The 15,162-nt window shown below is 42.6% G+C and overlaps 1 protein-coding gene across 1 annotated transcript in view; it reads right to left on the bottom strand.

The window, feature by feature from the left end:
* Positions 1 to 346: 346 nt before the first annotated feature.
* The window catches only part of MYO1E (myosin IE), a 192,031-nt gene continuing 177,215 nt past the window's right edge, over positions 347 to 15,162 (bottom strand). Inside the window, exons 27-28 of the mRNA XM_011363475.2 lie at positions 5,362 to 5,531; positions 347 to 1,434 (exon numbers count right to left, since the gene is read on the bottom strand). Of these exons, the coding sequence (XP_011361777.1) occupies positions 1,358 to 1,434; positions 5,362 to 5,531 (247 nt within the window). The 3' untranslated portion in view covers positions 347 to 1,357. The remainder of the gene's footprint in view (positions 1,435 to 5,361; positions 5,532 to 15,162) is intronic.

The following is a 15,162-nucleotide window of genomic DNA, read 5'->3' as shown; positions in this document are numbered from 1 at the left end:
AAGTACCACCAAGTGAGTGGTTCAACGATAGGAATTTATTGTCTTAGAACTGTGGAGGCTAGAAGTCCGAGACCCTTCCGAGGGCTGCGAGGGAAGGATGTGTTCCACATCCCTCTCTTTGGCTTATAGATGGCTGATTCCACATCATCTTCCCTCTTGGTGTATCGATCTGTGTCCAAATTTCCCCCTTTTTTGTCAGGACACCAGTTATACTAGATTAGGGCCCACCTTAATGACTTCATTTTAACTTGACCACCTCTGTAAAGACCTGTTTCCAAATAAGGTCATATTTGGAGGTTCTGGGGCAACGCAATTCAACCTATAACAGATGACGAGAAAGAACAAGGTGGTTCACCGATTCCTTTATTTATGTAGGAGGTAGGGGGAGGGATGCAGAGGGTGTCAGAGGAAAATTACCTGTAGGGAAAGGGCCGGGAAGGGTCTGCAGGGACTGAGCTAGAAAGCAGTAACACTGATTCTATAGTTGAAAAGGAGTAGTGCACATTTGTAAGTACCTGGTGCGAGTTTTGTAATAAAACCTACCTTATGAATAAGTACAGTGGAATACTACTTAGTACATTCATACATGTTTCTACCATCTTGAGATTTTTATATATACAGTATATGATCTGTTTTTATAAATGTACAGCTTGAAAAAAAGAGACCCTTCTAGTAATAGGTACAGCATTAAACACAAAATCAACATGGGCCAGCCACATTCCAACTGAAGACCCAGAGAAAGCAAGGCCGACAGCCCAGCCCCCAGCCCCCGCTCACCCCGGCAGCCCGATGGTCCCAGCAAGTGTAAACCAGCGCCCCTCTGCACCTGTGGGTTCAGCAGGCCACGCAGGCCGTTGGCATTTGCACAGGAAGTGCCCACTGACGCCAACCCCAGCCTGCAGAGAGCAGGATCTCCCTGAGGAAGGTGGCAGAGAGGAATGTGTGTGTCAGTTAAGGAAAAGAGGGATGAAAGAAATGTGCTCTTTGACTAAAGGCACTTGTCGGTGGCCACCTACGGCCAGTCCCTGGGCCTGGTGAGCGAGCGGGGTACTGTTTTGATAGAGCCAACAAGATCCGAGTGGACCTCGCCTGTCCTCTCACCAGGTTTAAATAGAATAAATAAATCTTAGCGGGTGGTTGTTTTGCCCTCCTGGGTTCCTATGATTAGGCTACTTTTTAGGATCATTTATGAAGTGACACTCTCTTTCCCCAACCCAACTTTTCCATGTCCTCCGTGGGGAAGATGCCAGAGTAACTCCAAGCCTCAGAGAAGCATGCTCACTAATGTCGCCAAATGTCCCTTCCCTTGTCTGTGCCCGGAGTTCCTTCGCCCCGTGCGTCAGAGTCTCGGTGCACCTCAGATCTTGGTTACATAGTTGTTGGGGAACAGGCCCTGCTTGCCTCGTAGTCGGCCCGTCCACCAGCCAGAAGGGTCTGCAGGGACACAGAGATGGCGAAAGTCAAGGGGGAGTGAGGCTGTTCTGCCCAGGCCAAACACCGCCTGCTCTCCGGGTGCATCCCACGGGCAAGGGTGATTTGGCCCCACCCACATTCTTTTCTCTTCTTTATTTCTTTTTATGTTAAATAAAAAAGTATACCGTAAAAAATAACCCCTCCCCCACAGTAGACACACAGATGTGCCGCGCAGGGACCCCTTCAGGGAAGAACCTGCTGCCCGCATGCGAAGCGTCGCTGACAGAGAATGCCCAGCCTCGAGCCAGGGCCCAGGCATTCCGGCCTCAGCAAGCAGTCTTGGCTCCTGAGCTGCTGCTGGCTGGCAGAGACTGTCGGGTCACACTGCTGGGTCACACTGCGGTCTCACGATTCCCAATCGGCTTCCTCCCCTTTTCTTTCACAGGGGCTACTCCCCAGCCGCACCTTCCACACTCCTAACTGCATCTCAGAATCGGCTTCTGGGAGAACCTAGTCTGTAACACTTCACAATCCTCACTTCTCACCTTAATCTCAGTCCCTTCGACAGTAGTAAGTATTTGGTATATATTCTTCCCGACCTTTTTCTGTGATCATAAACACAATGATCACAGAAATGAGCCATTCCATATCTTACTATCCTGTATCCTGCTTTTCAATTCTTAATAGATATAGCATCTCATTTTTTCTATTGTCCTTTGTAAGGAAAGTATAATTTATTTTTTTTAATAGGTAATACTTTCATACGTACTTTCAAAAGTACGAAAGGATAAACAGTGGAATCAGCCATCCAAATCCCTTCTCTGAGGGCAAGCAATGTTATTGCTTGTACTTTCTTCCAGAGATATTTCATGTATATAAAATCAAGTATTTATAAAAATGACCCCCATTTTGTACACAAATGAGAGCATACTACATGTTCTGCATTTTTATCTTAATAACATATATTAAAGATCATTTCATGTCAGTATATAAAGAGCTTCCATATTCTCTTCTACAGCTGCATATATTCCACTGTTCATATCATTCGCCTACTTTTCTATCAGTTGTTGATCTTTATTTGCCATGAGTTGCAACTATCCTTCCTCCCAGTTTTACTATTTATATTTTAATATTTAGTTAAATCGAATGATATATTATTTTACAACTTTTTGGTTTTAAATCACATTCCACATTGATATTATTAAAAGTAAACTCTCCCATACTTACCTCTAGGACTTTTATATGTTTATTTTATACATTTAAGTATTTATTTGAGATTTATCTTGGCGGAAGGGGTTAAATATAAATTAGAAGTAATTATCTTAACATGGGGATTTTAAAATTGTGATAAATACTGTTAAATTTCCTCCCCAAAAGTCTTTTCAGCAGAAAAAAATGAAAGAAGGTACCTATTTACCTAACCACAGATATAACAGTCTACAATAATTTGCAATGACAAAATCCATAATGTTCCAAAAATTAAATTTTCTGTAACTCGTTTGATGGCAAAACTTGACCTGAACTGATGATATGAGTATATTTATGCTGTCTCTTCCCACAGAGTGTGAATGCTCATGTTTCATAGCAGAAATATTGACTTTGATCTAAGATGTTGTCCTGGAACCCTCAAGGGATGTTATATATGATATGTACATACATGCCATTATTAACTTCCTAAAAGCTTCCATCTCTGATTTCTTAGCTCTGAGGATTCAGATAAAGGAATGTGGACCCTATCATACTTTAATCTTTGCTGGTGTTGCAGGTGAAATGTTTTGCTTTGCATTTCATTGATGACTAGGGAGACTCTGCTATGCATTGCCTCAGAAGCCCTTGTCTGCTTCTGGACTGGTTATTCTTATTATTCATGTGGAGGAGTTATTTATAAGTGTAAATCGTTTTTTCCTAGTCTATTTTCTATAATTTAACTTTGTTCCTGGTGCTATTCACCACAGAAGGTTTTAATTTAGCCTTTTTATGAAGTTAAATTCTATGATTTTGAGGCTTGATGTCTTCTGTTGGAAGGCTCCTCTCACCCGGAGTAATATAATATTTTAGGTTTCCTTTTAACACTTTTATTATATACTTTTAGGTCTTTAATTCATCTATTTTTTGTGTGTGTGTGTATGAGGCAGATAACTAATTTTATTTCATTTTCAAAATAGAAAGTAATCGTCTATCCTTTCCTCTGATTTCAAATGCCACAATTTATCATATAATAAATACCAATATATGCATAGGTTTATTTCTGGATTCTATTCTATGCCATTTATCTATATGTTTATTCCTGCACCCACACAATACTGTTTAAATTACAGTGATAATTTATAACATGTTTTCATAACTTCTAGGACTGTACATTCACACAAATATATAACTGTTTTAATTATACCCAATACATGTTATTTCTAGAAAAATTAGAAAATATTGAGAAATGAATAGAAATACTTAAAATTCAACACTTAAGATCACATGAACATCTTCTATAACATATATAAATATATACACATACATATAGCTATATGCATTTTATATTTTTATAAAAATGAGATTATAGTCCACAGTCTATAACCTAATTCTTTCCTTTTTCTTGTGAGCTTTTTTTCCATTTTAATAAATATACTGTACTTTTGCATTATTATCTTTATAAAAAACTTTTTGCATCCAACTTCACTGAACGGATATATCAAAGCTTATTTAACCAATCCCTACTACTGGACACTAGGTCATTTCCAATATTTTGCTGAATAAAGCTGGTGATACAAATCCTGCTTGTGTTTACTCGAGTTTATTTTAATACTTATTTTTATTCCGACATTTTTGAAGAAAGATATTAAATGGCTTAAACTATTAAAAACTGTGGAAAACTAGATGGTTAAAAAAAGATAAAAATAACGCACAGAGGCTGTTTAGAAGGAGGTTGGTCCAGGGACCTAAAATTCCCTTCAGAGTGAGCCCTTGTGATGAAGGAACCCGGTAAAAACAATTCCTGGCACTGCCCTTGGCCACCTCTTCCTGAAAGCTACACTTGCCAAGGTCCACTGTTCATTCGAGTTGTCCCTGCTCTGCTCCTAAACCTTGGACGACTCTGCACTGTCTTTACGAGTTCTCCCGAGTCCGACTTCAGGACCTGCTATGGCCAGGCTACTCCTCGCTTCAGCTCATCTCCCATTTCATCTCCTTGGAAATTCTGCACCGCGGTCGAGCATCAGCTCTTTTTCCTCAAACGACTTATTCTTTCTAGCCTCCCTGCCCTCTCTCTCCGTCTGTTTCTCTCCCCATCTCTCACCACAAATGCCATTTCCTTCATGGTGCCTCTTCTTACACCCTAAGTCGAGAGTTATCTTTGTTTTCTGTGCTTCCATATAATCACTAATATTTTATTATGTGTATATTATATTCTAACTTATCTTCTCTACCAACCAAATTAATAAAGCATTCAGCCACATTTTGTAACAGACTATTTTTATAATGGATATTATAGGTTGCCTCCTGGCTCCCACTTCACCACCTTCATTATGAGGAGGACATGAAGTTTGGGTAGGAAGACCTAACTCCGGTACCTCCCCAGGGCACAGCCTTTGTCTCTCTACAGAGATTGGTTCAGGGATGGGCACATGACCAATTTGGTCCAATCTGAGGGAAACCCAGACTTCTGTCCCATGACTAAGAGAAGAAGTTTCAGAGATAAAGCAGATTTCAGACATGGTTTGATCTGCTACCAGGAGGAAAAACAACCTGAGAAGGGAGCCCATACAAAGAAGAGGGCAGAGGTGGAAGAAGCATTAAAAAAATGAAACTGGAGTCTTGATCAAACTGAGCCTGAAACCTGGCCTACCTCTGCAAGTTTCAGCCCATAAATTTCATGTTTAAACTAGTTTTTATAGCAATGTGTCTGCATGCTCTTTGGGAAGCTGGCCCAAACCAGTCAGCCAGCCATGAACTTACCTTCTTTGATAATATCGATAATGTCATTGGCATTGAAGCTGAGTTCATCAGTGTCCTGAGCATCATAGGCATACAGAGCCTTGCACTGAGGCACCTGAGGCTTAGGCTTGGGCTGGGGCTTGGGTCTGCCCCCTGCTGGGGGAGGCCGGCTGGTCGTTTGTCTCCGGACTCTGTGGAGAGAGAGGAGGCTGGTGAGATGTGGTACCAACAGGAGGCAGCAGCACCATGTGGTGGTTTGGACCATGGGGCCAGCACTGGCCTGCTCAAGTTCAAATCCAGCTCCATCCTTAGACGGATATGTCACTCCCTAAACTTTCTCTGAAAACAAAATACCCTCCCTGACAAGGTCATTGCAAAAGCACATAGTTAGCTCTTAATAAACATTAGCTGCTGTTATTGCGTCCCAGCATATTGTGGGAAACACACATGTTCACAAAAGTTTATAAAGTATATTTATACAACTAAATGATAATAAGACAAATGATAACAAAATGAATGTGCCCCTTTTCCCCCAACTTTGGAAAGAACTTTTGGCAGTGCCATAATAGCCTGTAGGTGCCTCTCTCAACTGCAGCCCCCTCCCCGGAATGAACCACCACCCTGCACTTTGTATTAACAATTCTGCTTTTCTTTGTAGTTTTAAGAAAAACTTATAATGACATAAGTCCCCCTAAATGATACATGAAGTTTGCCTGTTGTAACTGTACCAAAAAAACATATTCTACTACCACCACTCACTCCATTTTTGAGATGTACCCTGTTGATGCACATTGTTGTAGTTCATTCTCATTGCTTTACACTATTCTACTGCACGAATATGCCACAATGTACTTATCCAGTCCACTGTGGATAGTCATTTGGGATGATTCCAGTTTTATTACAAAAAAACGCTGCTGTGAATGTTCTTGCCCAAGTTTATCCAGGGCAATTTCTCAACTTCGGCACTCCTGACGTTTTGACCAGACAATTCTTTGTTGTGTGTGTGTGAGGGAGTTTGGGGGGCAGGGTCAGGAGCTCTACCACACACTGTAGGGTGCTTAGCAACATCTCTGGCCTTTACCCACTGGATGCCGGCAGCACTTCTTCCTCTCTGGTCATGACCATCAAAAATATCCAGCCCTGGAACTCTATCCAGGTCTTCTAGCTTTAAACGTATTTTTTCTACACACTATACTGCCTCCGGTCACTATTCATATTTTGTCTCAAAGGAATATAACTACAGCTTGTTCCTAGTTAGTGAGAGCTCTAAACATATCTGAAACAATTATTTGTTAAATATGTTTGTAAAATAAAAGGAAATAGAAATATAGAAAACATTTTGCTCAAGGACAAACTAAAAAAGGGCTACATTCGTTTGTTTACAAAAGAAATTTATGCTTCAGATTTCTTCTAAGAGGGGCTGGGCTGAACTCTACATAGTGGGGCTGTCTGTCAGGTATTGCCCTGGTCCCGTTTGTTATCTGTTAATGCCTGGTAACACCTGAGGGAAGGCCTTTCCTTGGTTCTGAGTTCTGGAAGGAAAAAGCACACCCGACGACTTTGAGCTGTGGTCTCAGGAGGCCAGAGCCCACTGTCCTTGCTGAGGCCCTGTGATACTTACTAGATGCTAGGTCAACTCCTGTCCCCACCTCCCTGCCCCCTGCCCCCAACATGTTTATCATAGAGGAAAGGCAGTTTATAGATCATTAGCATGACATCATTTCCTCCCTAGTCTATTGGAAATCCCCAATCCCTGCTGGAGAAGTGCTCGCTTCTCTGAAAGCTGGCCAGGCAAGCAGGCTTTTAATTAAGCAACCTATATATTAGGGATATCAGCATTTGGTTAATAAAAGCCATTAGCCTGGATATGAGCAGTCAGCTGATTTCCCAGCAATAGGGCATGGGGTGGAGGGCGGGGTGTGCATTAGTACACCCTGGGAGGAAAGCCTCCAGCCTGGTAGTTCCAGGGCGCAGGGTTGGGAGGGTACCTGTACACATGTGTGTGTGTTCTCTCTCTCTCCCTCTTTCTCATGTCCGGGGGGAAAACCTATCACCATTAGTGCAGGTTGATGAGGTGTCTGGAGCCCAAGAGTACTGGAATTCAGGTGTAGTCCCTGGGCCACTTGGGAGAGATAAAGACAGATGACCTCTGAAAAGTAGGACTGGCCTCTCTACAGCCATCCCAGGAGTCGCCCCTCCCTGACTCCTCCACCTCCAGCTTTGACTAAGCCCTCTCAGTTCCTCCTCCTTCATGTCTTCCCTGCCAGCTGCTTCCTGAGCATCACCCCAGCTCAGCATTTATTAGTTCACCCTGCTACTGAAAATCCTAACCGCTTCTCTTTGCTCTTGGGAAATGGATCAAAACTCTTCACGGGGCCAACAAAGTCCCTGCCACGTGTGGCTCCTGCTGGCTTTCAGCCTAGTGTCCTGCCGCAGGCCACCCTGGCACCTTCCCGCCACTCTTCATGGAGGCCCCTGAACCCTGGTAGTGGTTAGGGCCCCCCGTCCACATACTCCTAGCTTAATCATATATTTGCTGGTGAAAGACAAAGCTCTCTCTCTAAGATCAGGAATGAAATAGGATGTCATCTCTTATCATTTTCGTTCGATAGATATTTCACTGGAAGCTCTAGCCAGAGCAATTTGTCAAGAAGAATAAAAGGCACACAGATTGGAAAAGATATAAAAATATCTCAATTCATAGATGAGATGATGTGCACATAGGCGATCTTAAGGAACACATTAAAAAACTATTAGACCTAATAAAGAAGTTCAGCAAGATTACAGAATACAAGATCAATACATAGAAATCAGCTCTATCTCTAGCAATAAACAATCCAAAGATGAAATTGAGAAAACAATTCCATTTACAATACATAAAAGAATGTAATACTGAGGAGTAAATTTAACAAAGGAAGAATGATTCTATTTATATAAAATGTCCCAAAAAAGCTAATCTTTATTGACAGACAGTAGATTAGTTGGTTGCAGAGGGCTGCGGATGGGGGTTGAGGAAATGACCGCTGATGCGAAGATTTCTTTTTGGGATGATGAAAATGTTCTAAAAGTAGATTATGATGATGGTTGCACAACTCTGTGACTACACCAAAAACTACTGAATTGTACAACACAGCCACTGCATGGTCTTTGATCCCGAGGCATCAGAGGCTACTTCCTCAGGAAAGGCAAAGTAAAACCAGTCAAAGAAAAACCTTAGGGATTACTGGGGAATTTGGGCAACAGTCAGTTTGATTGTCCCAGGACCTGGATAACTGCTACCATGTGGGCAATAGAAAACCATCTGGTCATTTATCGGTTGGCCAAGCGGGGTCCACAGCTGGAAAAAGGGGGAGTCCAGGCAGCTTTGAGGCAGGTATTGTTCCTGGGGAGGAGATGTGGACCGGGGAACTGTGTCTGATGGGAAACGAATGTGGAGATGGAAACGGTTCTGCCTTTGCATTGGGAAAGGTCTGTGTAAGCAACCCTGAGATCACCACTGTCTGGCTCTCTCCGCTTTCAATGTCCTCTGTGACCAGGAAGGGGCACAACTGCTCCAGTAAGGCAGTATTTTCCCAGAGAAAGCCAGTTACAGCAAAGCCCTTCTCCTCACCAGTCATTCTTGCCTCTTTTTCACATCTGAGCATATCTTCGCTCTTCTCGTGAGTGTCAACAGATGGGCTGTCATCTGGGAACCCCTGCCCGTAGCTGTATGAATTACACTACAGATATACTCGCCTGGGCTCTGCCTGCTCTGGGCAGAGCACCGTGTTAGACATTCTCACAGATGTTGCTTCCTTTAACCTCACAACACTCCTGTGAAACGACTAATGCAGGGTCCTGGATTTCCTTGGATGGCACGTTGGCACATGCATCAGGCTCCCAGAGCTCCAGCCACACTGACCTTTCTGGTCCTTTTGTCTGTCCATGCTCTCCTGGCCTGTCCCCACCCTCCAACTAGTGTTGTTAATCACAACTTCTGGTAGCTCATGCCTGCTTAGAGCAGGGGATCAATGTAGTAGTACAGGGACTCGTGTCATTGTTAGGACAGTAGGCTCCATGGGGTGGGGCCTAGCCTGTCTGAGCTCACCAGGCCTACAAATTCGGTGTGGCCTCAATCCAAATGTTGATAGAGTGACAGTCTGCAGCAGAAAAGACACTGACTTGAGTCAGTGCACTGGGTTTGAGGCCCAGCTCTGTCACTGGCTGGCATATGACTTGGGTGCATCACTTCACCTCTTTAGGGCTCAGTGTCTTTTAAAACGGGATTGAGGCAAGGGCCCAGGTCCTTTTTCGAATTCTAAGAGAGTTTTTACAGAGTGCTCCCAACAAAATCTCTACTGTCAGGTGTACCACGGAACACAGGAAGTCTGTGCCCATGAAGTGATCACCGTCTTTATGTTTCGCCACAGCGTGGACCTGTAAACCACCATAGAAAACCATCAGCGAGAACAGCCATTTTCCCGGCTCTAAAGTCGGACAGGCTCAGCCATAAACCCAGACAATCTCCTTTGCATCACTAGGTGGCGATCCTGTGTAATCAATAATGAGGCGAGAGAACTTTCTACAAGCTGCCAGAAACTGATTAATGAGGTCTTTTAGGTGCCTGCAGCCCTCCATTCGCTATCTAAGAGCCGGATGGTCAATGCAGTGAAGAAGGGATTCAGACTTTCTTACACACCAAACAAGATCCTTGTGCCTAGGGAGCTGGAACTGGCTCAGTCCAGACTCTGAGAGCAGGCTGTCCTGCTTTCAGGAATTTTGTGGGTCAGTTGTTAAACACAGACGTTATTAAAGATTACACCGAACATACTTACCACTGAATAAATTTGTTAAAAGAAAAGGCAATAAATACTCATAACTCAATCCTTCCTGGTTGTTTTCTACATTTTACTTCTGTCTACGCTCCTGAAGTTATTAACATCTGTTGTTTATGGATGGTGGCAACCCTACATTAATGGTGTGTGACCGTGCATCTCTTCCCAACTCTGAGGCCAGTGGCAGTCATGCTGGTAGCCTGAAAATGGCCATGGCAAGAGCAGAAACTGGCAAGTGTTCCAGCTCAGGCTTTTTTTATCCCCACAGAGCCAGTGGTTACCAGCACGCCACTGTGCCCACGCAACCCTATGAAAATTCACGTTCACTCGTCTAAAAGTGATAAAAAGCCTCGATTTGTTTTGTAATGGATATGCAGGAGTTAGATAATTTTGGTACCTCTGGGATTAATGATACCTGCATTCCTAATAAACCTGACATGATTAAAAACTGTGTTATAAAAACAAGGATTTCATTGAGATAATGAGAGTTAGAGCCAGAATTTCAGACTCACAATAATAAAATTATTTTTCCTGTTGCCACTTCAATAACAAAAGTTCGCTTTATATATATTAGTATAAAGTTATTGAACTCCACGTCATTGAGCAAATTCAATGTTTCATTATACGTAATTGTGGCACAATGTAATTTAGTTTTCCTATTACTACTTGACCCATGGTTTCAGGGTAATTTCTACATATTTACCACTTTATTGTGTTTATTCCCCATTAAGGAAACAAACACACTTAGGAGTTGAACTACAGCAATTTGCTTTTACAGCAGGTCTTTTTCTGAGTGGAGTATTAGATCTAATGCAAACACATTATAACCCACACCACAAAGTTTCCTGAGTAATCCAGCACATTACATATGTTTCGCTTTGTGAAAACCTGCCCTGCCAGAGAAGTCCTGTTTTAGTGATGGGGGAAGACCAAGTGGTGGCTTTGCCTTGAGACATCACGTAAGTGACCGACATCTGGACCCTCGTGGACTGCTGCTCGATCTCACCAGATGCCAAAAGCCCACAGGAAAACAAAACCCCAAATGATGCCAATGACAACAAAACTCTCTAAAGTGAGGGTTTGTTCATTCACTCTCTCCTGGGAGTGCCTGTCACTTTCCAAGGGATGTCAGTTCTTACGGTGACTGGAGTGAAGGACGTTTACTTAGAAAAGGACTGTGGAGTAGCACAGCAGGAGAAGGAGTTTTGGATTTTATTTACATTGTCCAAATGCAGCCAGTGCCTGTTGTAATATTACCTCACGACTCTCTGTTCTGCTGTTGCTCTGTGCCCACAGAGAGCAGCACAGCCATTACATGTGTGTGACAGAGTGTATGTGTTGTGGGGAGAGGCGTCTCCCTGACTGGTCTCCTTGTCTTGGCTTCTGTAGGCTGCCCATCCCCCGCATCGAAGCCAGCGATGCCTGAAGCTTAGACCTTCACAGAGTCTAGAGCTCTGTGCAGGTCAGAGATTGGATTTCTTGAGAGGAAAGCCACTGGGCCAGGGGACAACCACTTTTCAATCCTGGTAGGACATTAATATTTCCCTGTAAGACACACGAATAACGGTAACAAAGCAAACGCAAATAAACTTACAAGTTGCATAGTGCCTTATAGTTTACAAAGTCCTCATTTAATCTTCAAGAAACCCTGAGGAGTGTGCTTTAAAATTATATTATTATCCCTATTACACAGGTGAGGACATCAAGATGTAGAACAATTAAGTGACACACATGAGGCAACACAGCTGGTAATTAGCGAAATAATCCATGTGCCCAGCATATGGCACATAGAAGGCATGCAGCCCAGTAAATAGTCAATGAGTGAATCAAGGAAGGAACAAACACAGGAACTAGGACTCACACCCAGTCCTTGCAACTGCGAATTGTGTGCTTGCTACACACGTTAGGCCACCTTTTTTGAACTTCTCTGCAGCTCCCACACCCCTAGGGCAGTGGAGTGCGCCTCGTTTCTGCGAGGGCCAGCTGGGATTAAGCTTTCAGATACCACTTCTTTGTTCCTCAGACGTGAAATTTATGCTTTGAAATTCTAAGAAGGAAAATAATGGTATTTTATTTCATTGGCTCTTTAAAATATGCTCTGTTCCAAAAGGTTGAATCTATAAACATTACTGGAAATGTGGGAATGGATGCCAAGAATTCCTAAGCTTCGTGTCTGCCTGGGCCAGGATATGGCTGCTGCTCCTGCAGATTATGGGTTGAGAAATATTGCTATTGGACACTTGTTGGAAACTTTAAGCCCCTTGAAAATACGACTCCATTAGGAGAATCTTGTCAAGAGATGCAAAGGCTACATTAAAATTTTTCTATCGATCCCTCTTTGCGGCATGGCCAGAAGCCCTACCACTGAGCACTTTCAATGTTTTCCTGTTTCTCCAACCTCTAGTTGGATTAATCTCTGGAGTATCTCAAAATTTCCTGAGGTTGTCCTCCCATGAAATAGACCACAGGATTGAAAAGGCCAACAGACAAGACATTTTCAGTCCAGGTTTTAATGCTTCCAGTAATGAAAAAGAGATAGATTATATATATATATATGTGTGTGTGTGTGTATATATATATATATATGTATATATATGTATATATATGTATATATGTGTGTGTGTATATATGTATATATATGTGTGTGTGTGTATATATGTATATATATACACACACACATATATATATACACATATATATATATATACACACACACACACACATACACATCTCAGTTATAGGACGGAAAACATAAAGCATGCTCGATTGGCACATCAAGTGTTCCCATGAAGTCAGAGGAAAGGCCAATGAACGAACTGCTTATTCGATTCTTGCTTAAACGGTTCTCTTTCCCTGAGAACCGTTTAAGAATCAGGAAAGATCTTTAACATAAATCAGACTTTTCAAACGGTATGCTAAAGGAAATGCAAGATAATAATCCCTCTACATCTTAGTTTTCTTGGATGATGACAAGAACAGCTACCATTTCACACATGTGGCAAGGCAAGGGTGAAGAATCCAGTTGGGATGGTAATTAATTTAGTGAAGGCTTCGTGCTCTCTCCAAAAAAAAACCTTGACTGAACCTAAAATAAACTGACAAAGACTTTCTTAAATTACCTTGAGGTGCTAATTAGACCATTTGATTTTATCCACACTACATTATCCAAAAGAAATGATTGCTTACGTTAAATATGTCTATAAAGAAAAGTGCATTGGGGGGTTGGAGAGAGAAAGGAAAGATAAACCCAAGTCTAAGGAGAGAAAGACTGTGGCAATCTTATTTTTATAGATGGGCAAATTCAAGTCACTGTTTGGATCTCTGATGCATATAGGACTTTTCGTGTTTATGGAAAGGTACAAGCTTGGGATCTCAAAAATCCCTGCTGGCTCCAACAACTTTCTGTGGAATAAACGCAATTCATGTTTTCTTGGCAAAGAGGAGCTGCTAAATGCAGGTAACCACGAAGCCTTTGAAATGCATGTCTAAGGTCCCCGACTACATTAGAAATTATTTACATTTTCACTTTTATGTGACTTAGAAAATAAATATTAAGAAAAAGTTTGGTCTTTTGACCAGAGTACAATATCTTAAGGAATGTTTGCATCACAGCGGATTTAAGTGCACAGTGAGGAGACTGGCTGACATTCTTGTAGCTATCGGACTCAGTGTGCCTAATAAGATTATGAGTTTTACACATAACAGGCAGGAAAACCATACTGCTTGGTAGATGGTTGTGAAGGTGTCTTCTCCTTCCAGCCTCAGAGCCATCGCCAGAACAGCATCATGTATCAGGATCTTTAGGCCTGAAGGTGGCAAAGGGTGTGATAAGACTTAAATAGGGAACCATAGTGCTGAAGACTGGAAGGGAGCAGCCTCGGTTAAGACACAATGTTCCTAAATTGCCTGCTTTTGGCTGACAGATGCTCCCAGCTGGCTGGTGTGCAAGTCTGTAACTTGCAAAGCAGGCTGGAAAGATGGTTTTGCTTGCCAAAACCAAAGCAAGTAGGAAGCTAGCAGACAGAGCTAAGAGATTTGGTGTATTTTGTTGATTGATTTTAATCCCTTGCCTACTCTAGGACATCCAACTGGGCCCAGGGAGGGTTGTTATTTTGTGATGTCCATCCATCTGAAGAGTGTAGGTCTAGGTTATGGAGTAAAAATCCTGCTGCTTCAACATCACCCTTTCAATTCACCTTTACACAGAACCTTCCCTGGCTTTGTCAATCAGGCTCTAGGCCAGTGGTTTTAAAATGTGGTCCTTGGGTCAGCATCATCATCTGAGAATTTGGAAGAAATGTAAATTCTTGGGTCCCACCCCAGACCTACTGAATAGGAAATTCTGGAAGTGGGCTAATAAGTTCTCCAGAAACTCTGGTGCACATCAAAGTTTGAGAACTCCTGCTTTAGACCAAGCCAATCAGGTAAAACCATGATCGTTAGAACTAGCTACTTACGCAAGAGGGGGATGGGCAAGGAGAGAGGGAGATCTAATAAAGGGGTACTCACTCTACTGATGGCCATCTGTATAAAACTAAGGTGCTTTCACATCTGTAGCCCAAACGAAGTTAAGACTTGCCGGGGAAAAGGAACACCAGGAGAGAACATGGCAAAGTTCCTAATAGCTTTGAGGTCTTTAGAAGGAAGCTGATGAGGCAGGAAAAACATCTCATACCAAAGCATGGAATTGACTAGGTGGCTGCCCCCACCCAGAGGAAGGAGCTGTTGTTTCTCTCCCAGCACTGCTCTATTTTGTATATGAGTATCCTGCTCACATTTGAAATTTCTTCATCATTCTAGTGATATGGAGAGAATGGAAAATGGAGGAAGGCATGAGGGAAGGGAAGAGTGGGCTGGAGCAGGCCCATTATCAAGTTCAGCAGAGAGAACCAGTCCAACACTGAGAGTCATGCAGAGTTGGAGGATTCCTTAGAAGTCACTAGCTCAACCACCGTGAAGTAACTGGTTGTATCATCAGTCACCATCACCATCACCATCACCATCATCA

The sequence above is a fragment of the Pteropus vampyrus genome, unplaced genomic scaffold (assembly GCF_000151845.1).
Source record: "Pteropus vampyrus isolate Shadow unplaced genomic scaffold, Pvam_2.0 Scaffold85, whole genome shotgun sequence".
Lineage (NCBI taxonomy): Eukaryota > Metazoa > Chordata > Mammalia > Chiroptera > Pteropodidae > Pteropus > Pteropus vampyrus.
The sequence above is the reverse complement of the archived record's forward strand: the minus strand, read 5'-3'. Positions and strand labels throughout refer to the sequence as shown.